Below are 22,990 nucleotides of genomic sequence, written 5' to 3'. Positions count from 1 at the left end.
AAGGAAGCTAAGAGTGTTATCTGCCCCGCATAGCTGTCATGAACAAAAAAGATAAGGGAAGGTTGGTAGAAGTTCTCTACTCTGAAGAGCCGAAGGGGATCTCTTTCTCTAAGTTTTATTTACCATAAAAATTAGGGAAATCATCAGATGTTAACAAAGTTTTTGTGCACCTTAGTCTTGACGCAGTAACATGATCAGAAAGGATGGTAGTGATGATTTTTTTTTTTAAATTGGTGCATTACAGCTGAAAGATTATTGCGTAGTAGATTGGCTACTGTAGAAAATTGATTTGGTAAAATAAAGGGCAAGAATTGCACCTGCACTTCAGAAGGACAAAAAGAGATGAGACTGAAAGAGACAGAGTCCATGTACAAAACCCAGGAGTCACAACAGTATAGTTGATGAAATAGCAGAAGCATGATGCGAAGATTAGGAAGAGAGAGGCCTAAGAAAAGATTCATAGGGGCTCTTGGGTTATCAAGTGACTTAAAGAACTAAGACCAAAACCAGCCTTCGCTCCCCCAGATGCCTGACTGCCATCTCCATCAGGAGGGCTTTAGGAAAAGCTCAAGGAAACAGGTCTTCCCTGCGCCTGCTTTACATCTGGGCGTGTTCTGTGGAGGAGAGCAAAGTGAGCCTCCCCTCTTCTGCTCTGTCTTCAGTTTCAAAGTACCTGCAGAGAACGGGTGCTGTATTTTTTCTGCAGAATTGCCTGTCTACCTTTCTGCTTTTGTATCCAGCTGAGCAGAGCTGGCATTTTTCTTTTCCTCCAGATCTAAACCATATCACTGCTTTACTTTCTCACTGAAGACTCTGGAGACAGCTGCTGTCCTCTTTGGGATGCTGTAGACTGGTCTATAGCTCCTTTGCAGTTTTCTTCTGATCCTAATATCATTTTATTGTATCAGCTTGCGTCTGCCTTTACCTTTTTGCCATTCAGTCACTGTGCAATAGGAAAGGATTATGGGAATTGTTCTCTCTACCTTGCATAGTGCATGATCTTAGTGCTTTGCACTAACCAAATCTCTCTGTGTGTGTGTGTGTGTGAGAGAGAGAGAGAGAAAGGGAGGGAGGGAGAGAGAGAGATGGGAGGACTTATCTCTAAGGCCAGTTTGTCTTCAACATTCTGTTGGTAAACATTGGTAAAAACTTGAGTTTGAACTCTCAGGTCTAAATTCAACACTAAACCCATTACAAACCACAACACAAACCTTTGCAGAAGCAGAAGGACATTGTCCAAACCTTGTGCTATTTTCATTGTGGTTCATAGCGCTCTCATTACTATGATTCCATTATGTTCCAGAAGCTGATTCTCAGGTATGTGAGGTAGATACTTCTTTCTACCTCATGGGCCATCTCTCTTGCTGTGTTAGGCATTTTGTTTTGTTTTTTGTTGTTGTTGTTTTGTTCTGTTTTCCCGCACTAAATTTCCATGCTACAAACAGGCCTTCTGGATCAGGCACAGCCTCCAATTGTAGAAATAGAGGGTCTTTGTCTGGTCTCCCGGTGTAGCATCAAGGTGGTATGGAAACAGTCATTTTGAAAGTGTTAATGACTCTTATCTCGTGAACTGCATCATTTAACGAGGTCTAGCAGTTTATACCCTAACTCAGGCCTCCAGGATATAGTAAGGAAATGTCTGTGTGCAGGGATGATAGCTCTTGACATCTCTGCTTGCTAGCCAGTCTTCTAGAACTGGGGTCCGCAAACTTACTGTTAGTACTCAGTATTGTAGACTGTGTGGGCTCTGGAGTTTCTGTTACACCTTGAAAAACCAGCTTCTGAAATGCAAATGTTGTTGTAGACAGTGTGTAAGCGAATGAACATGGTTCTGGCCCATTACAAATTATTTATAGATACTGAAATTTGGATTTAATTTAGTTTTTACGTCGCAGAATGTTTTACTGTGGAATTTTTTTTCACTCACTTAAGCATAAAAATTCTTTGTAGCTAGAAAGAAATAAGCAATAGGCCATGGTTCGTTAACCCTTGCTCAAGGATAAACTGTTTTCCAGCCCACTTAGACAACTCGCTTTTCTCAATCACTCCATGGCAGACATTAATTTTTGTACCTGCTGGCAATGAGGCTCCAAACAATGATGCAACTGAAAGCTGTCATGTTGTTTTCAGGTCACTTTTACTTTTTTGTGGGTTTTTACTGTTGCTCAGACATGAGCTCAAATCTCTGTGCTTAAGAAAGTGGTCTTCCCACTTAACCTAGATGCTGTGTACACAGCACTCTGCTACGTTAGTCTCCAGTACATCAGTTAAAGCCAGGAGTGCTACATATTTATATAGGATGGAAAACATGCAATAGCAGAGTTTCCTGGAAATGACCTATGAACTCTATGTGCATTATAATTATGCCAATAGGTTTCAGTTGTTTTATTGGTATTTGTTTAGATATACTCAGAAATGTACAGATATATTAAAATGTTAGATATATTCAGAAATATTAGATATATCCAGATATATTCAGCTAGTTTCCCTTGAAAAATATTTGCTAACGAATCAGAAATCATTTTAGATAAGGGAAAGAAAGATTCATAGATTGCCTGGGATGCCTAACACTGTTTTGGGGGGTATCTCTACCATATTTTCTTAATAATAAGAACAAGAACATTGTCACAGAATGATACTGGCTGAGCTTGTGGAGCTAATGTTGCAACTGTTCCTATCCCTCTTCCTTCTCTGGTGCTCTGTGTGACATTATTCCTAGACTTTAGAGTGACATGTAAAGACGACGTTACTTCTGCCTAGAGTTTGAAGCACTGTCAACCATTTGCTCTTCAGTAAGGCCTCTGTGCATCATCCCATTTTCCTGTCACTTAAAGCAGTGATCTTCAGCTTGTGGGTTGTGGCCCCTTTGGGGAGCTGAATTTTCAACAGGGTTGCCTACGACCGGGAAACACAGATATTTACAATTCATAATAGTAGCAAAATTACAGTTATGAAGTAGCAACAACAATAATCTTATGGTTGGGGTCATCACACCATGGGGAACGTAGTAAATGGCCGCAGCATTAGGAAGGCTGAGGACACAGACTTAGAGGGTATTGCGTCCCTGCGTTCTTCACAGAAAGCAGTATGAGCCAGCTTAGCGTTGCACCTTTGCCCGGTACTTTTGTGATCCTGGACAAGTTGTTCCCATAAACTTGGGGACATAGTTGCAACGGAACTACTCCAGGAACAAATGAACACAGTCCCTTCCCCTTATGCTGTCCCTGCACACCGTGGCTCTCGATTTCAGGAGCAGCCACCTCAGCTCTCAAATCAAATCGTCCAAACCTGACGTCTTTCTGACTTGGTTGGTCCAGCTCTGCTGTCATCTCCACCTCTCGGTCGTCATCATTCACTTGCTGTGAGAACTCTCAGTGTCGATGTCTCGTCTTTCAGAGTGCCCCAGTGTTCCTATAAAGCTTCATCTATTTAGAAATGTCCCATTTTACTCATCCTTTTGGGAACTAGATCTCTTGCTCATTAGGCATTTCTAAGTCAAGCTACTCTTAGTATCTTCAGTGTCTTAGCCTCAAAGGAAACGCAAAGGGAAATTATTCCCAGCAAATTGTCTGGCCAGGCAGGGTAAATGCTTCCCTCTTAGAACTGGAAGCATTTGGAAGCTGTAACTATGACAGCTTCCAAGATGTTACTTCTGAAAAGAAAGAGTTAGTTCCAACTAGTAACTCTGGAGACAATCTTTCCCATAGACAGCCTAAACTGCCATGAATCCCTCCCCTGCTCCCCAAAACCAGCCCTTCATGTTATCCCATCACACTATAAGAAATGCTTGCCTTTTTAGCACTGTGACCTACGTCTGCCACTCAAAGAAGCAAACTTATAAGCTCACATGGTCAGGATGGTGAGGACTTAGAGTTTGGAGTGCCCAGCCATGTTATAAAAACAGGGTTTTCTCTTTGCCTCTATATCAGAAATAGATTTTGAGGAAAAGGGGGTTGATGTTAAGAAACTGAGGAGAACTTTAAAAGTACCGAGAAACTTCTAGAAAAGAATATACAATTAATTTCACTTTTATACCATATTATTTTTAGGAAAATGGAACCTTTTTGGAGAAGAATGGTGAACAGTAAGAATAATATTGTATAGTAGCATGTCATTGATAATACTGGAAGAGCTTTATAATAAGAAATAAAAGAAACAAATAATAAAATATTTTAAGACTGCTCATTTAACAAAGCTATTTCTGTGAGAGATAAAGAATGCCATTTGTTTTGTCCACTGATTTAGGATAGTAAATGAGCAGCTTCAGCGGTCACTTGATGACACTCAGAACCGACTTGCCTTAAAAAGAGGTGAACTTGAATCAGCCCAAGAACAAATTAGACTTCTGGAGGAAAATCTAGGTGAGCCTTTTGAAATTTTGCTTCTGTGAACCTGAATTGTCTCCACCTAACAGACATTTCCCTCCCTCTGTAGAGAAAATAAGGCGTGAGATGACGTCACAGAGCGAAGAAACACAGGCAATGAAGAAGACCATTGGAGTGATTGACAAGGAAAAGGACTTTCTCCAGGAGACTGTGGATGAGAAGACAGAAAAGATTGCCAGCTTGCAAGAGAGCCTCATCAGTAAAGTATGTATCTATCCCGTGGTCTCCGGCATCTCAGCAGGGAGTCTGGGTATTCTTCACTCGAAATATGCAGTTTTTACGGCCATGAGGAATTCCTGAGACCCAAAGCTCTGTCTGCAACAGAGCTTCTGTCCTAGTAGTTGGATTCACTACGATGGGATTTCATCTATTTCTAGAATGTGATTTTGCACACTTTGAAGAAACCACTTCAGTTCTTAGGTGGGAAGAAACATGCCAAGTTGTGACATAGAGATGGGTATAGAAATATGTCTATTTAGAGCTTGCTTTTATGTATAATTTATGTAATTGAACTGTATATTTAACTACTTTCCTAAATTTAGTAAATTATGCAAATTTAGCTAAAGAGGATTCTGTATGAATGACTGAAATCTTTTATGTTGCTGTAATTTTTCCAGGACAAAGTTATTGCCCAAATGAAGGTCACAGTCACAGAGTATGAAATGTCGTTGAAGTAAGTAATCAATGTAATGTAGTCTGAGTTTGAGAAATTTCCAGCAAATAAGGCCTTCCCTTCTTAGCAGAGTCTAGAGAGGGGGTTTGTCCTGTGACGTTTGTGGCTTTGCTGGTGGCAGTCTGGCTTTCTCAGAGCAGGGCTTTCTCAGTCCCTGCTCTGACTTCTCCTGCCACTGTCGTATCCTATTGCCTTTGCTTTCATCTGCTTGTTCTTGGTGCTTATGTAATCATCTCTTTAAGTCCTATCATCTCAACTTAGATTGCTGTAGTAGCTAGCTTTTGCATTTGTTTTTCACTTAAACCTGTCTTGAACACTCCTGAAATTTTTCAGATTGTATCTGGTCTCCATAAAGATTGTAAGCTATCTTAAAAAAGGAGTCACTAATTATGTTTATTTTGCTTGCCTTTACATTTTATATAATAATAGAAATATAAACAGTAAATATTTAATGTAGTTCTATATTGTATTTTATTTTGAACACTTAAATATGTTATGTTTGCTTAAGTTGTGGAGTGATGTTTATTTTATGACCTTATGTGCATATAATGCTTGAGAGAAATCTAAGGCACCTGAGTATTTTTAGTTGGTGTCCAAAGGCAGCCGTTATACTCTCCTGTACTCACACTTAGTGAGACTGCTGTGGTCTTATTTTAAGTGAGCTAGAGTTTTCCGTAATGCTTTCCTCTTTCGCAGCCAGCTAAAGGAAACCTTGGCCAATCGGGACCGAGAGATAAGCAGCCTACGACGCCAGCTCGATGCGGCTCACAAGGAGCTGGAAGAAGTTGGGAAATCTAGAGAGATGTGTTTTAAGGAGAACAGAAGGTTACAAGATGACCTGGCCACGGTGGCAAGGGAAAACCAGGTATGAAGCAGGCAGAGATTTGTCATTTGTCGTCTACGTATTAAATTTCTAAATGTTTTCTGTCATGCAATAGTGTTGAAAGTCTAACTTCTTGAGGGGGCTGGTATCTGCCAGGGTGCTGGCAAGGCCAGTTCTCAGAATGCAGCCCTCACAGGTCTGAGCAGTGCAGCGGCGGTCTTCTTTCCAGCTGGAGTTGAACTTTCTTCCTAGGGTTTTGTTTGTTTTGACACAGGGTCACAGGTAGCCCCAGCTGGCCTTGAACTCCCTATGTAGCCCAGGCTGATCCTGGTCCTCTTCTTTGGCCTCCCAAGTCAGAATGGCAGGTATATGTCACCAGCCTGATAACCATTTGATTTTAGTTGATAGGGACATGGCTTTTGTTGTGGTAGAAGTCACGGTTACAGGATTGGGTGAGGACGGCAGTATTACTGTTAGGGCACCTCTTCTTTATTTATAAGGACCATGAGAGGGTTTAGTGATTTGTGCTTGCTTCAATTGTCTCAGATACATGTCTGTGAATAAATAAAAGGACATTTTAAATGGTAGCTATTGTACAGTTTTATTTGTACTGGTTTATTTCAGGATGATGCTATGAAAACTGATGATTTCTTTTATGCTTAAGAAATTACTTTCAGTTTTGTTCAGTAACATACATTGAATAATATTGCAGTTATGTCGACTACTGACATAACTGGCCCTGACATAAAGCCAAATACAAGGTCACACCTGTCATGGGAGTCTCATGGCAAAGTTTGCTAAAATGTCAAGGTCAGGGCTGGGGAGAAGGCTCAGGTGGTAAGAGCGCTTGCTGTGAAATGAAAGTAAGGTGTTCTGAGTTCAAATCCCAGCACCCACATGAAAGCCTAGCACAGCTGCCTGTGACCCCAGAGCTGGAGTCATAGATGTCAGATTCCAGCCAGCCTCGCTGAAATGGGGAGCTTCAGTTTCAGTGAGAGAACAGGGGGGCTGTCCTCCTCCTCCTCTGCTCTACATGTGCACATCAGCTTGTATTCCCATACACATATGCATACACTACACACACATGCACACATACACACACACACTGTACATGCATACACTACACATGCACACATACATACTACACACACACAAACACGCATACTTTGCGCATACCGCATTATCAAGCTCACGCATGCACACATGCTGCACGCACACACTGCGCATGTGCAAACAGAAACACACACACACATACACACACACACACACACCAAAGTCAGTCATAGAAAAATAACACAATAGAGGTTTTCCCATTTTTCTTCTTCAATTGCAAAGGAGGTGTTTGTACATAACTAGAGCTTGACCCTGGATCTTTCCGATTTGCTGACTTACAGGAAATCTCAATTGAATTAGAAGCAGCAGTGCAAGAGAAAGATGAAATGAAGAGCAGAGTTCACAAGTACATCACTGAGGTGTCAAGATGGGAGAACCTAATGGCTTCTAAGGTGAACATCGGTGTCTAGCTTGGATTTAAGACTGGCTTTCTAAGACCGCTCTTGTGTGTTTAATTCTGCCCCAGGGTTAGATATTAAACATTTGAGAGTAGAGTCCTTCCTAATAATGTTGTATTTCCCTGCGGATCTTAGTACAGTACCTACACACATACTGATGTTTCCTAAATTCACACAATTGTGTGTGTGTGTGTGTGTGTGTGTGTGTGATACAGATGTTCCCTTGACAGAACTGACTTAGAAATAATGTAATTGCTCATAAACCAGGAAAAAGAAAACCAAGACTTACTGGACAGATTCCAGATGCTTCATGACCAAGCTGAGGACTGGGAGATCAAAGCGCAGCAAGCGGAAGGGCAGAACAGCTCAGTGCGCCTGGAGCTGCTGTCCATCGACACGGAGCGGAGACACCTGCGGGAGCGAGTGGAACTCCTGGAGAAGGAGATCCAGGAGGTAAGGCTCTGCCGTTCAGCCAGGATGCCACTGAGGGAATGACATGCTCAGGGGCACCGTCTGTGGTGAGGCTGTGGCCACTGCCGACCTCCAGCTCAGAGCTAACACTTTGCCACAAACGCTCATAACTCGCTCAGGTGCCCCGTTATTTTTTCATAATAGTAAGATTTGGGAGACGTAAGATTTGCCATGTAGCCACTCAAATGTGTGTTCCTGTGGCGTCAAGTCGTTCTTAACACAGCAGCAGTCTCCACCTTGTGGGTTCTTCCATCTTCCCCAGGCTCGCTTAATCTCAAAATGCATCTCTCTCAGACCATGCTTTGTCCTTTTCCAAAGCTGCCTAATAGTGTATTAAAATGCACTGCAGCCATTCACCTTCCGGGGAAGTTTGTTTATTTCCACATTTTGCATACTGACAGTCATGTTTCTGTTAACATGATGTGCTAGATACTTTCATGGTTGCTGCGATAAAATAACCAGCAAAGAGCTAGAGGAATAAGCTTTCATCATAATGACAGTTGAATAAAACTTTTGAGTTCAGTTAAATTAATAAGGACTGTCAGTTTGATATAAATATATAGCTTGTTTGTTTTCTTGATAAAATTTTCATCTTTCAGAAGAAAGTAATGACTCTGTACTGCACAGAGTTAGAGTCTCCAAATTTATATATATATATATATATATATATATATATATATATACATACATACATATATATATTTATATATACATTTATATATATTTATTTATACATATATATGTGTATATATATATATATATATGTATATATAATATATGTGTGTGTCCTAAACTTTATACTCTTATTTTGCAGTAGTGTCTGCAGATATAATCAGGTAAGACGAGGCCATGCCTGAGACTAATACCCTTATAAAAAGAGGGCAATTTAGAGCAGCAAAGACAGAGCGAAGACCACCATGCAAAAATGGAGGCAGTCATTGTTGATAGTTGTTTGCTAGTGACTTCTGGACCTAGGATGCAGACATGGCATGAATTCTGCTTCAGAATCTCCAGAAGGAACCATCTCTGCTGTCACTTGACATTAGCATTTCTAGCCCCTGCAACTGTGAGGAGAAAATTTCTGGTTTTAGCCACTAAAGTTGTGGCCGTTTGCTGCTGCAACCCCAGAACACTAATTCAGATTTGGGCATCAAGAAGAGGATCACTGCTGTAACAAACATTGGAAAATCTAGACTTCTTAGAATTGGTAATGAACAGAAACTAGAAAAGTTTTGAGGTGTGTGGTAGGAAAAGCCTGGATTATCTTGAAGAGATAGTTATAGATGTGTCAGTGTTGTGAGCTTCATAAATGGGAGAAAGCTGACCTGAATATAGCTCAGTTGGGGAAATGCCTGTCTAGCATGCGTGAAGCCCTGACTTTGAGCCCCAGAACCACACAACCAGGTGTGCTGACACGTGCCTACACTCCCAGCACCTGGAAGACTGTAAAATCATCCTGATTTACTTAAGGAATTCTAGGCCAGCTTGAACTGTAGGAGATACTGTCTCTAGGTAAGTGAACTTTAAAAAGAGGAGATAAAATTTTTTTAAATATAGAATACATGTATTATTATAAATGGAATGAATGTTTCTTCTAGCAAGGTGTCAAATAGAATTGAAGAATATATTACTGGACACTGGAAAAAGGGTGACCCTGTTGTAAAGAATATGGCAAAATTGCATATAGTGTTAGGAAGACAATGGACCATGTAAGAGATGGATTTTAACATTTAACTGAGATGCTCATTCAGAGTGTGGGAGGAAAGCCTTGTTTATGAGGGAGGGTGCAGAAGGAACTGTCAAGCAAAAGAACCAAACCTTAATGGCCTTAAAAAGTATTTCCGCATGTCGTTGTAATATTCTCTTTAGGCAGGGCCGGTAGTGTGACTGGATCCAGTCAGCCATCTCAGCAGAAATTCCAGCTGATACTGAAAGAGACATGAAGTGCAAGGAAGACTTTTGGGTTTGTGGGATCTTACTAGAGGAAGATGGTCCACTGTGGCTACCTGTCACCTTTAAGGAAAGGAAAGAATGACTCTACTAGTGGTCCAGAAGCCACAGTGGCACTCCAAAAGGCAGTTCAGAGGCTTGCGGTTCTTTCACTCCCATGAGAAGCCAGAAGCCATGGACCTAGGCTTGGTGATCGAGGTAGGACTCCTATCCCCTAGGACTAAGGAAGTGAACATCCTGGTATGCCAGGGAACGGTGCAGTAGTCCACAGACAAAGCATTCTTAAGATTTGAAATTGTCCTTTAGAGGACCCCTGTGGACGGCTCCTGTCCTCTTCTCTGTCTTATCCTACTTCCGATGTCTATCCTGTTTGCCCTTCTGAATGAGGTTTCAGCCTCTTCCTTAGGGTCCTTCTTGCTGTTTAGCTTCTTTAGGACTATAGATTTTAGTATGTTTATGCTATATTATATGTCAAATATCCACTTACAAGTGAGTGTATACCTTGTGTGTCTTTCTGCTTCTGGGTTACCTCACTCAGGATGATCTTTTCTAGTTCCATCCTGTGCCTGCAAATTTCATGATCGGGGTATCAAAGTAGATGCTAAGATTCATAGCCAAACTTTGGGCAGAGTGTAGGGAATCTTATAAAAGAAGAAGGAGATGAAAGACCTGGAGGAGACAGGAGCTCCAAAAGGAGACCAACAGAGTCAAAAATATCTGGGCCCAGGGGCCCCTGCAGAGACTGATACCCCAACTAAGGACCATGTATGGAGAAGACCTAAAACCCAAGCTCAGATGTAGCCCATAGACTCAGTCTCGAAGTGGGCTCCCTCTGGGGCTGTCTCCGGCATGAACTCAGTGGCTGGCTCTTTGATCACCTCCCCTGAGGGGGTGGGGTAGCAGCCTTACCAGGCCACAGAGGAAGACAATGTAGCCAGTCCTGATGAGACCTGATAGGCTAGGGTCAGATGGAAGGAGAGGAGGACCTCCAGTATCAGTTGACTAGGGGAGGGGCATAGGGGGAGAAGAGGGAGGGAGGGCAGAATTGGGAGGGGATGAAGGAGGGGATACAAAGTGAATAAATTATAATAAATAATAAAAACATAAAGGAAAAAAAGACTTGAGATTGAATAGAGGTTATCTTGCTTGGTTCCAGATTTGCTTTAGGCTAGGGTTATGGTTTGGATCTCACGTCTCCTAAAAACTTGTTCAGCAGCCTGTGGTGTTACTGTGACGGGCTGGAGTCTTTAACAAGCGGAACCTCACTGAAGAAGTTAGCTCACTGGCTACATCTCTGAGGGGATAGTGGACTTTGGTTCTTCCTTTGCCCACTTTTGCTCCCTGGCTGCAATGAGATGAGTGGACTCCCTTGGGCAGAATTGGCCACACAATTATGTCATGATATATTTACTGCCTCACCACAACTCAAAAGCAATGGGGCCAAGTGACCATGGGCTGAAATCTCTAGAACTGTGAGCCAAAATATTTTTTCCTTCGAGATGATTCTTCAGTGTTTTATCATAGTGAATGAAAGCCGACTAACACAACCGTTAGCCAGCTCCATTCCTCTTCCTCTCCTGTTGGGAATGCAGCTGTCTGCTGTGTGTCTAACACACTATGGAATTTGGTAGCAGACAACTTGTTTTCTAGTATTAGAGGTTGGTAGGTAGAGAAAAATGTTACCGCCAAATATACCAGGGTCATATTTGTACACAATTTAGATGATGCGTAAGTGATATGAGAACTGATGCTTTTGCTGTAGATGGGAGGCCACGGACTTGGTGCAGTGGGTAAAGGGACTGCCTTGTGAAGCCAGAGATCGGAGTTTTATTTCTAGATCCCACTTGGTAGGAAGACAAAACTAACAGCAGCAAGCTGTTCTTTGCTCTTCACACAAATGCTCCCAACCCCTAAACACAGATTCAAAAAATTAAACCTATTAAGTAAAAGAATGTGGCTACAGTGGAGGTGTTTCATGCTTGAGAAGGACCTAAACCTTGCAGGGCTTCTGCGTAGGTAGAACTATGCCTGCTGAAGAATTTCCTCAAATGCCTACCTCCTCGTGAATGTGACCTTCTGAAAGCCGTGTCTCTGCAGACATGGTTAAGATTAGCTCATGCTGGGTAAGGCAGACCATGATCTGGTGAACAGCCCATGTCTCTCTAAGATGAGGGGGATTTGAAATTGGAGGTAGAGGTGTCTACAAGGCAATGTGATTGCCACAAACAGCAGAGAGACTTAGGAGAGATTCATAGAGTTCTGTCTGCTTCAGAGTCTCCACAAGGAGACTCTGGAGGTTAAGGAGCCCTTAACCTCTGGGCTAGAGAAATGGCTCAGTAGTTAGGAGCTCTGGCTGTCCTTACAAAGGCCTTGGGTTTGATTCCCAGCACTTACATGGTATTGTAACTCCAGTTTCAAGGGGATCTGATGCCCCCTTCTGGCCTCTGTGGGAACTGCATGCACATGGTATAGAGACTTGTAAAACACCCATAACACATAAAGTTAAAAAAATAATGGCCTGCAGCTTCCAGATCTGAAGGGGAAATGATGATACTTGGTGTTTTTAGTAGTTTTTGTGGTTGTGATAAAGCACCATGACCAAAAAAGACTTAGGAAAGAAAGAGTTTACTTTGGTTTCTGGATCCAGAGGGTGAATCCTTAATAGGGTTGAGGGAGGCATAGTAGCAGGAGGCCAGAACAGGAAGCTGAGATCACACCTTCAGTCACACATAGAGTGCCACCAACTGGGGACCAAGTTCAGGTCCATGAGCCCAGGAGGACATTGCTCAGTCAGGCCACCACGCAGTTTGCAGCAATCTGTAATGGCCGGCCTCCATACCAGCAGAATAACCCTGCAGATTTTCTGTCAAAGACATGCTTCTCTGCTTTTCATAGTTTCTTAGAGGCAATTTGTAAAGGTAAATTCTATTCGCCTGATTTGTCATCTCCAAGCCTAACTGCTTCTGTCCGCTAACGTAGGCCTAGTCCTAGAAGCTTCTAGCCTCCACGCAGTCTAACCTCAGCCTTGAATATTCTCAGCCTCTGAGACTTACTGTTGAATATGCACACCCTTTCTAGTTTCTTCTGATCTTTGGTTGGCCTGGAACTCAGATATGCTTGCCTCTCTCTCCTGGGATTAAAGGTGTGTCTATATTCTAGCCAGATCATATACATCTTTGGATGTGATTTCTTGCCAGAGAAGCCATGTTCTGAATTAAAATTCCTGTACAGTGATTCCTTATTTTTTTAATTCTTTATTATTGGCAGTATTCTTATATGATATTTAAAATGAGTTTTTGTAGGTTTTTGTTTATTTTGTTGGTTTTGCAGTGGTACGGTTGTGTGCTGGACCTCATGCATGCTGGGGAAATGTCCTACGTGAGCTGCACTGCTAGCCTAGCTTTATGCACTTGTAGTTAATTTGTTTGGGGGAACTGCTGTTTGCTGAAGTTATTAATGTTGGAAAATTCAACTGTTTACTTTTTTGTAGCTGTGATATCTAATCTTCATTGCACAATATTGGTTTTTTTATTGATTGATTTCTGTGAACTCTGTTAAAGTCATTCTGCTTTTTTTAAGAGTGCCTCTCTTCCTAAAACCCCAAAGTAGAGTTTATATAAATACATAATTCTCACATAAAATTTAAATAAGAAGTGTAAAATATAGGTTATTAGGAAAGTCTTTTATCAGCATTTTAAATTTTGTTCATAATTTTAAAATTACTAAAATCTTATAAAGTTATCCAATGAAACTAGACTAAATTTAAATATAAATTCACATGTTTTGTTTTGAAATTTAGAATTTAAGAGAATGATTTGAAAATATATATAAATATTTGTATATTATATGTTACTATTTGATGAGAAAAACTATTATAACGAGGGACATTTATAATGAAAAAACTTTAAAGATTACTCATATTCACAACATTTTAGTATAATTTTCATCTTTGTATCTTCTAAATGTATACATGAGATATTTAGTTATGATGATTAATAATTTTATTCCTTTTATGCATTAACTAGGCCATCTTAAAATAGCACATTATTTCCTGAGAATGTTTAAGCATATGCACAAATTGGCACTTGGTTTTCTTAAGTAAGTTTGTGGCTACAGAAATTCCTTAAGCCATCTTTGAAGGCTGGTACTTTAAGTGACTTGGGTCACGTTATGTTTTACATTTTGCTTTCTTTTCTCAGCACATAAATGCACATCATGCTTATGAGTCTCAGATCTCGTCAATGGCAAAAGCCATGTCTCAGTTAGAAGAAGAGCTGCGACAGCATGAAAACGAGAAAGCAACCGTGTTAGGTGATCTGTCGTCTCTCCAAGAACTTTGCATTAAGCTTGACTCGGGCAAAGACCTCATGACCCAGCAGCTGACGACCAAGAGCCTCGAGCTGGACCGGGTAGGTGCTGAGAGCCTGCTGGGCACGGTGCAGTCAGGGTTCTGTTTCACGTCTTCTTCCCTCGATGAGGTGGAGGACGCCTTAAAGCCAAGCAGCAAAGATGACTGAAGTTGTGATGCTTCAGTCATGTGTTTTCTGACTAAAGAAATGTTTTGAAGTCTTCAGCCAGTACCAAAATGAAACAATTAATAAGTCAATCACTATTATATTGTAAGATAAATAATTTTTCAGACTAAGCCTAAATTTTCACTAAATTTTTGTTTTTTTCTGTAGGCGGTAGCAGAATTAGAGAATGTGAAATCAGAATCGGAACTGTTAAGAAAACAACTGACAAGTGAGAGACAGACAATTAAAAACCTTGAGTCCTTGTTAGCTACAAACAGAGATAAAGAATTTCATTCACATATGACCTCCCATGAGAAGGATACAGAAATCCAGCTACTGAAGGAAAGGTTAAACATCTCAGAAAGCAAACTGTACGTGTCGTGGAGCAACCTGTGTGTGAAAGTGTTCTTGACTAAGTGGTTTGCAGCTTGGGGGTAGTGAGGGCAGTATGGGAGTGTGATAGAGAATCAGGGCGCCTGACTTTGTTGCTTGATGCTCTGGACATCCAGAGGGACAGCTCAGGAGATGTGGTGTTTGAAGCTAAGGCGTGTACATCTTTGCCCCAAGGTGGTGAGGAAGGAGCTTCTGGGGAGGAGCGAGCTTCCGGGGAGAGCATAAACTTGAGGAGAGAACAAAGGCATCACTGGCGGAAAGGCTTTCAGGGTGAGATGTGCTGTAGATGGGAAAAGGCGTAGAGCAGGTGAGATTTGATCACCATCGAGGAGAATGGCAATAACATCATCCCAAAAGAGAAGAGCCTGAACTTGCCAGCATGCACAGGAATGGGCTTTTACAGGGCCATAGGGTGTCTAAAACTGATGTTTGTGTGGCAAGAGGGAAGGAAGAGGTTTCTGGTTCATGGGTTCTGCTGCATGTGCTGACAGTAAATCAGAATCTGGAAGAAGCTCCGTGTTGGAGAGGGCTGCTGATACAAAGCTGTGATCTGTGTCTGCTCTTGAGGGTCACCGCCATTTTTATGTGCATTTGCTTCTACAAAAGTGGTAATTCATTTTTTTTATTTCTGATATCTTTCAATTTGTTTTTTTAAGAACTAGCCAAAGCCGAGAAACCTCCATGTTTCAAGCTAAACTGACACAGTTGCAAACAGATTACGATAATCTGAAAAGGCAGTTTTCAAATGAGAGATATGAACGGTAAGACACTTCTTTTTCGCATGAAACTGTATTTCGACATATCTTCTATCCTATTCAAAGAGTGTTTAATATGGCTTACAAATAACAAGCTGCTTTAGTATTAATATGTGAAATAAATTTCTTGGGCAAATCTCCCATAGGGAGAGAGATTCTGTAAGCAACAGAATCCCTGTAGTAAGGAAACCAGCGCTGCTGTAGAAGTGCTTCGTGGAGCTTTTGCAGGGAGCAGTAGATGGGGAAGCAGCAAACGTTCCTGCAAGAGCCCCCAGATGTAGTGCAATTGGAGTCTCTGAGTGCATGTTATCACTCACTGAGTGATGAGCGGATCATCAGAGCCGCTAGCTCTGACCTGGGTACTCAGCATGTCTGACCATCCCAGTCTTTATGCCTACCTGATGGGAAACTGAGGTCACTTGTAAATGTCAGCGCCACTGTAAAAGCACAAACATAACTGTTTGTCCCAAAGCTTATGCACTTGCAACATATTCCCTGCTCCTTAATCACTTTCACGCTTATGGTTCAGTTCCATTGCTTTATATTAAAACATGGAGTCCCTAAATATTGCAGAGATGATACAATTGTTTAACAGTTAAAATCAAGCCAGATATGCTGGCATCCATCTGCATCGCACCATTCAGGAGGCTTAGGCAGAGGGCTTATGAGCTGAAGGCCATCCTGGGAGACCAGTGTCCAAAAAGAAATGAATTGAAAATCAAAGTCTAACTTTCAAATCAACAGCCAACTCACTTTTTTTGTTGTTGTTGCTCTTTCTTTAGACACATGAAATTAGTTCTTGAGTAGGCTAAAATTGCCTATTAGGTCATTTGAAAATTTTTATTCTTCCCTGTTTACCTCAAAACTTGAGTCATACGATATGCTGCCTGAAGTGCAGAGGAGATTTGCTGTGAAGTCAGTTGTTGTGACTTCAAATAGAAAAGAGTTTTACTGCAGCAGTAGTGTGAAAGCTGTGGTGATTTTTATTTTGAAAATTGGAACATGGAGTGCTAAGCTGTATATAATGATTTCTCTTTATTCTTAGTGATAACTTTTCAGTAATTTCAAGACCTTCAGTCATGTTTGCTCTCTATGGTCCAGAGTTAAAGATCTATACTCTTTCCTTACTCCTGAGCCTCATGAACACATCTTCCCTGTGCTTTACCATCAGCCTAAGTGACTCATTCTCAAGTTGCCGTCACCCCACCCTAGAGAGAAAACCTGGTTCTTGTGGGTGGGAGGAGACAGCAGCATAGTCTAGTCACTCCAGGGCTTGATGGCCCTGGAAGCCACAGTGTCCTGTGTTCATTCAGATGTCTTGGTGTGAGGGAGGAATCCAGAGAGAAAAAGCCTTTTAGAAGTTCCTTTGACAGGGTGATATTGAAAAAAGAAAAGCATGTAGGAAGAAAAGCTGGGCCCTGGGTAACTCTAGGAAAGGCTAGAGACTCGGGAGCCACAGAGGGGACAGCTCGGTGCTGGCAGAGCCCTGACACCGGAAGAAAGGGGTGACGAAGAAAGTGGGCTCCTTTGTCTCTCGCTTGGGAGGTTAGAGGCACAGAGAAGGCTCAGTTTAGTGCAAAGAGATGAGAAAGGAAGGGGCAAAGGAGGGGAGCATGCAACATGGTGTTCTGTTCTCAGGCCCTGGCACCGCAGTGACAAGTTAGCGCAGTACAAATGATCACAGTCGCTCCATACAGAGATGTGTAAATTACTGTCTTTGAGTTTATACACACATGGACATGAGTGTGCACACACACACACACACACACACAGTGTGTGAGAAGCATGATGGTGCATATTCTTTTAATTGAAGTATTTTACTTACTGCTGAAAAAACCTACAAATAGGGCCTAGAGAGATGGCCCAGGGTTAAGAGCACTGGATGCTTTTCCAGAGGACCAGGTACCTACACATCTGTAACTAACCCTTTTCTGCCCTTCACAGGCAACAGGCACATGTGTTGTGCATAGACAGGTGTGCAGGCAAAGCACCCATCCTGATAAAATAAAGTTAGTAAATTTTGTTTTAATCCTGCAGACTTGGTAAAGGTATATAAGGCTAGGCCAGGCATCCTATCCACTTGTAGTTCCAGCTGCTTGGGAACACCATGGCAGGAGAATTGCTTGGGCCCCCAAGTCCAGGATAGCCTCGTAAAATAGTAAGGCCCCATTTCAGAGACAAAGCAAACTAGACTAAATAAAGGTGGTAGAAATACGAAACATTAGTAGGTGTTATATAATTGACTAATCACCCCAGTAGGCGCTTTTTAGGCTTTCATGGTGCTTACATTTTATCTCTCCTGTGATCTTCACCAACAGAGAGAGAGCAATCCAAGAGATGCACCGACATGGTGTCCCTACATCACCTCTTAATTCTGCTCTGAGGTCTCCTGTACAGTCTCTTGATGACGTGAATTCATAGTTGTCAGGAAGGTATGTATCAGGTCCCAAGGACAGATAGAGCTAATCTTGATTGTAAAAATTTCGGTATTATTGTACCTGTCAAGGTGTTCAGGGGAACTTTCTGGAGCAATGGCAATGCTCTGTGTGTTGGTGGCAGGGCAGCAGTTACATGGAAGGTACAGTTGTCAGCATTTGTCAGCTGAACATGTGGGCCATGAGTTTCACTGTGTATCAGTTTCACCTAAGTAAAAAGGAGAGGCTGGGAATGCGAGTCTGTGGAGGAGCACTTGCCATGCATGCAGGAGCCCTGGGTTCATTCTTAGCACTGCCGAGGAGTTGGGGTGTCGGCATCACCAGCTCTAGCAAACTGCTAAGAAATATGAGATGCCACAGGATGACACTAACCAAGTACCAAATTCAGTGTCCAAATGCCAGCCGATGAGATGGGAAAGGCTTAGAGACAGCGCACGAGGCGCAGTGTACTCAGTTTGCCAGGAATGGGGCCTGTGGCGGAACAGTGTGGGAGGAAGGTTTGAAAGCCAGGGTGGGGTACACCAAGTTTGTGATGGTGAGGTCACATGCAGATGTAGACTCTAGCTCCAGGCTGGCCTGGAGTCCTTCCGACTCTAGGGTGGCTACCCAGAGCTCGAGTGAAAGGCTTGTCTGTATTGGGTCTGCCTCGCAGCTGTGTCTGAGCCGTACAGGAAATATAGGAACCAGACGCAGGAAGTGTAGTCAGAGTTTGCAGCGGATCTTAAAGTGAGTTTAGGAAGCTGTGTACCCAAACAAGTCTTAGGAGGTAGTGGCAGGAAGGTCAGGAGTTCAAAGCCACCATCGGTTGTATAGTGAGTTTGAGAGGCCAACCTAGGCTGCATAAGATCCTGCCTCAAAGTGGCAGACAGTCAAGAAAAGGTGTCATATCACAGGCGCACGGCTCACTGGGATTACACTAGACACATCTAGCTGATGTGCACCGAGGCAAAACATACTGTCTCCCTTGCTTCTAGGCACTGGCTCTGCTTTCAGAGCAGGTGTCTTCACCGTAAAAGCACAGACTCCTCGTCTGCTTTTGGATTTTCTCAGTGAACTTGTGCGTTTCTGGCCCCTTATTCTCGGCGGTGCATTTCTAGGATCCAGCCACTGATGTGTGTTCTTATGGATGGTTATTTTTGCTGCATAGTGGCATACTCTGATGTAAACTTAAAGCATTCGTTTACTCTCTCTGGTTGACAGGCATGGTAGCTGCTAGAGGAGTGCCCTGTCTATAGACTTAGGATTGAAATTGCTGAGGTCACTTGTGGCCAGGCTTTCACAGATGTGAGGATCAGTTCCCAAGTAGTCAATGCTATGGTGCCTTTGCCAGGGTTGGAGATAAAGGGGTGTACTAATTCCTTGGAGATAGGAAAGAAGCCTGAGTCAGACGCTGGCTTTGACAGATAGTAACTGAAGAGCGCAGACTCACTGACAGGAATGGTTGAGTCAGCTTCTTTAACACGATGCATTTGTTTGCCTCTTTTAATAGAAGTGCTGTGTGGAGAAGATAGCATTTCCTCAGAGGCTCACAGTCCCCACTGCAGACAGTGCGTGCTCTGTGCTTTCACATCCTGAGGCCAGGGTCAGGGCCTCTGCTCTAATAACGACTGATTGCTGCTTTCTGCCTGAGTGTTTACAGTCTTAAAATGTTGACTTTCCTTTTTCACCTTGCGTCATTGTGCCCTTACCTCCAGGAAGGTTATTTTGAGGGTGCTTAGGTGACAGACTGCCTTTTGTTATGAAGCCTCAGAACAGGTGCCAAACGCTTTGCATATTTGACTCTCAGGCTGTTTAGCTCTACAAGTAGCCAAATAGGACATGGGGCCAATAGCCTCTGCCTCTCTACATAAAATTATAATTTATTGGAGTACCATCCAACTTTACACATTGTCCAGAACAGCCGCTTATCTACACCACCAATGTTGTGTGGTTAGGACACACCTCCGTGCTGGCTTCTCACATCAGGTAGCGTCTAAAAACTCAGCAGTAAGCCAGGAGAAAGAAAAAAATGTGAAAGGGCAAGTAATTCATTGATTGTAGGCAGAAGAAAAAAGAAAAAAAAAAAGGCTTGACTTTGTAGATTCCCTAAAAAAATTCATGGGGACTCAGAAATTCTTGGACTTACAAAGAGTCTCTGGTAAAGGCTAGAATTCTACGCTGGATGGCTTCCTCTATTGCCCTCCACCTTAGTTTTTCAGACAGGGTCTCTCGCTTAACCTGGAGCACAGCATTTCAGTTAGATGGGTTGGCCAGCAAGCCCCTGAAGTCCATCTTTCTTTGCATTACCTGAGCTCTGGGGTTACTTATGGGCCATCTCTTGAGTGGGTGCTAGAGATCTGAACCAGGCCCTTAAGCTTTCATAACAAGCATTTTACCCACTAGCCTACCTCCGAAGACCATGTTCCACAGAGCTGCCTGTCACACCCATCAGCACTGTTCTAGGTCCTACAGCTCTTACTTTCTCCACATCCTCATCAGTTCTTACTTTCCATTTTCAGAGTTATGACCCTCCTAGTCTATGTGCAGTAGAAACCTTTACAGCTGCTAACAAATTCACTGCCTTTAATTGTGTAATAATTGGCAATTAATTCTCAAGTATTGCAACATGCTTATTAACCAGTAATCCCTTTTTGTCGATGTTTTTTAGGTAATGTTACTAAATCTAATTTCAAAGGATTTCTCCAATGAGCACTGAGAAACAAATTTCGTATACATGAAAGTTTCTCAGATTAGTGTCTCTCTAATACTGAACATAGATAACCTAATTTTTGCTTTTATTTTCTTTGTATTAACACCACAGGAGATAGGAAAACCCTGTCACACAGTCAGCCCAACCTTTCTGAGAGTTACTTCACCACACACCAGCTAGGAGTCCTGTAATTTAACGCTCTCCCTTAGACTGCTCTACCTAAAGACAGTGTCATATCCCGTTGGTAAGGGGGGCAGTTGACAAAACTCCTCCCCTCATCAGGGGCCAATTTCAGTCGAGATAGTGGCCTGTGCATCTGACCTACCTGCTATTAAACCACAAGGTTCCACAAGGTTCCCTCCCCCCGAGATTTGATTGAATTTAGCAGGAGCTCACGCTACAAAAGATACCAATGACTGGCCAGACAAGCACAAGGTACAGAGGAGATGTACGCAGCCTCCATTCCCTTTCCAAGCACAACTTCCAAGTGTTCAGCTCCCTGGAAGGTCTCCAGCCCTGGCCCGCTTGGGCCTTTACAGAGGCTACAGTACATGGCAAAAAAGCTGATACATTGTCAGCATTGGTAACTGGGCCTTTAGCCTTCCTCCTCTGCCCAGTGCCACCTTCCGGGTGAGCAGCCTCTCCCCAGAGCCCTCAGCCAGTAGTCTCCTCATCTGTATCCCTACAGCCACTCTCACTCAAGTACTTTTTGGGAGCCTCGTGCCAGGCACAAGCAGCAGAGACCAATTCTTCTACCACATCATCACACATGCTCAGTGACAGACCTGTGACTAAGCAAACCAAAATCGTGTCCGACTGCTTTTCCAGAAGTGCTTCAAGAAGTAGAAGGATGCCTCTTAAACATGAGGAGGCTTAGGAAGCAAGTTTTTATTAGGGGCTGTAATTTAAAGCACTGTTGAATTTGAGCTTGTTAATGTCTTGAGTAACTATATAATTCATCTTTACTCACCTTTCAGATTATGGCTTTCAGTGAGTTCCTACATGAAGTCTTAAAGATCACAAGAGTAATGAAATATTTGAAGTACTTGTTCCTGCGAATCATGAACATTGACACAAATTCTACCTCTGTCAACCTTTATTTAAATTAGTGGATATTTATGTAAAAATGTTTAGTTTTCAAAGAGCCTTATATGTATATTTTCATATATGTGAAAAAACAAAATATGTATTAATAGCTTAACTGATGTGATATGCGAATTTTATTATTCCCAACTAAAATTACCCTTTAAGATGTGTTTATACTGTGAATTAACTTAGTATGCTCACATTATGCTTTAATAATCTGTTTCTTAATGAGCCATAATATATGCATGTAAATATTTGTTCATTATTTAGGTGTGTTTGGTTTTCATACCTGTGTTTATAGCCCGTACATGGCATGATGAATTAAGAGAATGACCCATGTAAGGCTTTTCTCCTAAGTGTGCCATCAGTACTCATTTTCTGTCTGTCATACTGGGGAATATGTTTAAATCTAATCTAACAGGAGAACTCTTTTTTTTTTTTTTTTTTTTTAAATAAAAGAGTTTCTTTGAGCTTATGGTTCCAGAGTGATAGGAGTCCATCAGGGAAGCATGGCAGCAAGCAGCAAGCACAGCAGTAGGAGCAGGAAACGGAGTGATCACATCTTTACCACAAGCACAAGGTGTAGAGTGACCAGGAAGTAGGGAGGTGCTGTATACTCTGGAAGCCCTTCCCCAGGGACATTGCCATGTGTAATTAGTTCTTGCAAGCCGGGAGAACTGCAGTGGGACAGATTCATGTTTCTTTGATGTGCCTTGTGTGGCTGTCGTGTGAGCTTTTCACATGATGCAGTTCTTTTTTTCAGAATTAAGCTAAAATATATTCAGAGTTTGTAAAACAATGAATTGGAAATTTGAAGCATTTTTTTTACTAATTAAATTCTTCAGTGTAATATAAAATTTCAAAATATAAAAGTATAAGATGTAGAAAAGTATTTTTGTTAAAAGTCCAATATGCATCTGACAGTACTATCTGTGGCCTCTGCACCTGTGTAACTTACCCAGTCTTTTGAAATAGTATGTAAACACCATCCCTGTGGCACATAAAGTGAAAACAGCTTTGTACAAATTCAATTTCAAAGTTGTAACTTTAAAGAATTTAGGTGTCTGCAAAAATTAAAGAGAGCAGAAGTACAAAATAAAATGACTGACACACATACTGATCATGTCTCAACCATTCACGTTTGAAGACTATCCTCTTTTAAAGCCAGATTTCATTATGACTGAGAAGTAACTTAAAACTCAGCACAAATAAGTAAAAGATCAGCTAGGAACACTTTTCCCTCTCGGCTTAATAAAGAGTGTGTGTGTGTGTGTGTGTGTGTGTGTGTGTGTGTGTGTGTGTGTG

General features: G+C 42.0%; 1 protein-coding gene across 1 annotated transcript in view; it reads left to right on the top strand.

Annotated features, from left to right (window-relative positions):
- The window catches only part of Cep135 (centrosomal protein 135), a 55,733-nt gene extending 34,031 nt beyond the window's left edge, over positions 1-21,702 (top strand). Inside the window, exons 15-25 of the mRNA XM_055629340.1 lie at positions 4,246-4,361; positions 4,435-4,589; positions 5,003-5,058; positions 5,755-5,923; positions 7,276-7,386; positions 7,660-7,845; positions 14,013-14,222; positions 14,496-14,698; positions 15,377-15,481; positions 17,794-17,907; positions 21,577-21,702. Of these exons, the coding sequence (XP_055485315.1) occupies positions 4,246-4,361; positions 4,435-4,589; positions 5,003-5,058; positions 5,755-5,923; positions 7,276-7,386; positions 7,660-7,845; positions 14,013-14,222; positions 14,496-14,698; positions 15,377-15,481; positions 17,794-17,896 (1,414 nt within the window). The 3' untranslated portion in view covers positions 17,897-17,907; positions 21,577-21,702. The remainder of the gene's footprint in view (positions 1-4,245; positions 4,362-4,434; positions 4,590-5,002; positions 5,059-5,754; positions 5,924-7,275; positions 7,387-7,659; positions 7,846-14,012; positions 14,223-14,495; positions 14,699-15,376; positions 15,482-17,793; positions 17,908-21,576) is intronic.
- The last annotated feature ends 1,288 nt before the right edge of the window (positions 21,703-22,990 follow it).

Source organism: Psammomys obesus, unplaced genomic scaffold (genome assembly GCF_907164565.1).
Source record: "Psammomys obesus unplaced genomic scaffold, mPsaObe1.curated_primary_1811, whole genome shotgun sequence".
Taxonomy (NCBI): Eukaryota; Metazoa; Chordata; class Mammalia; order Rodentia; family Muridae; genus Psammomys; species Psammomys obesus.
The sequence above is the reverse complement of the archived record's forward strand: the minus strand, read 5'-3'. Positions and strand labels throughout refer to the sequence as shown.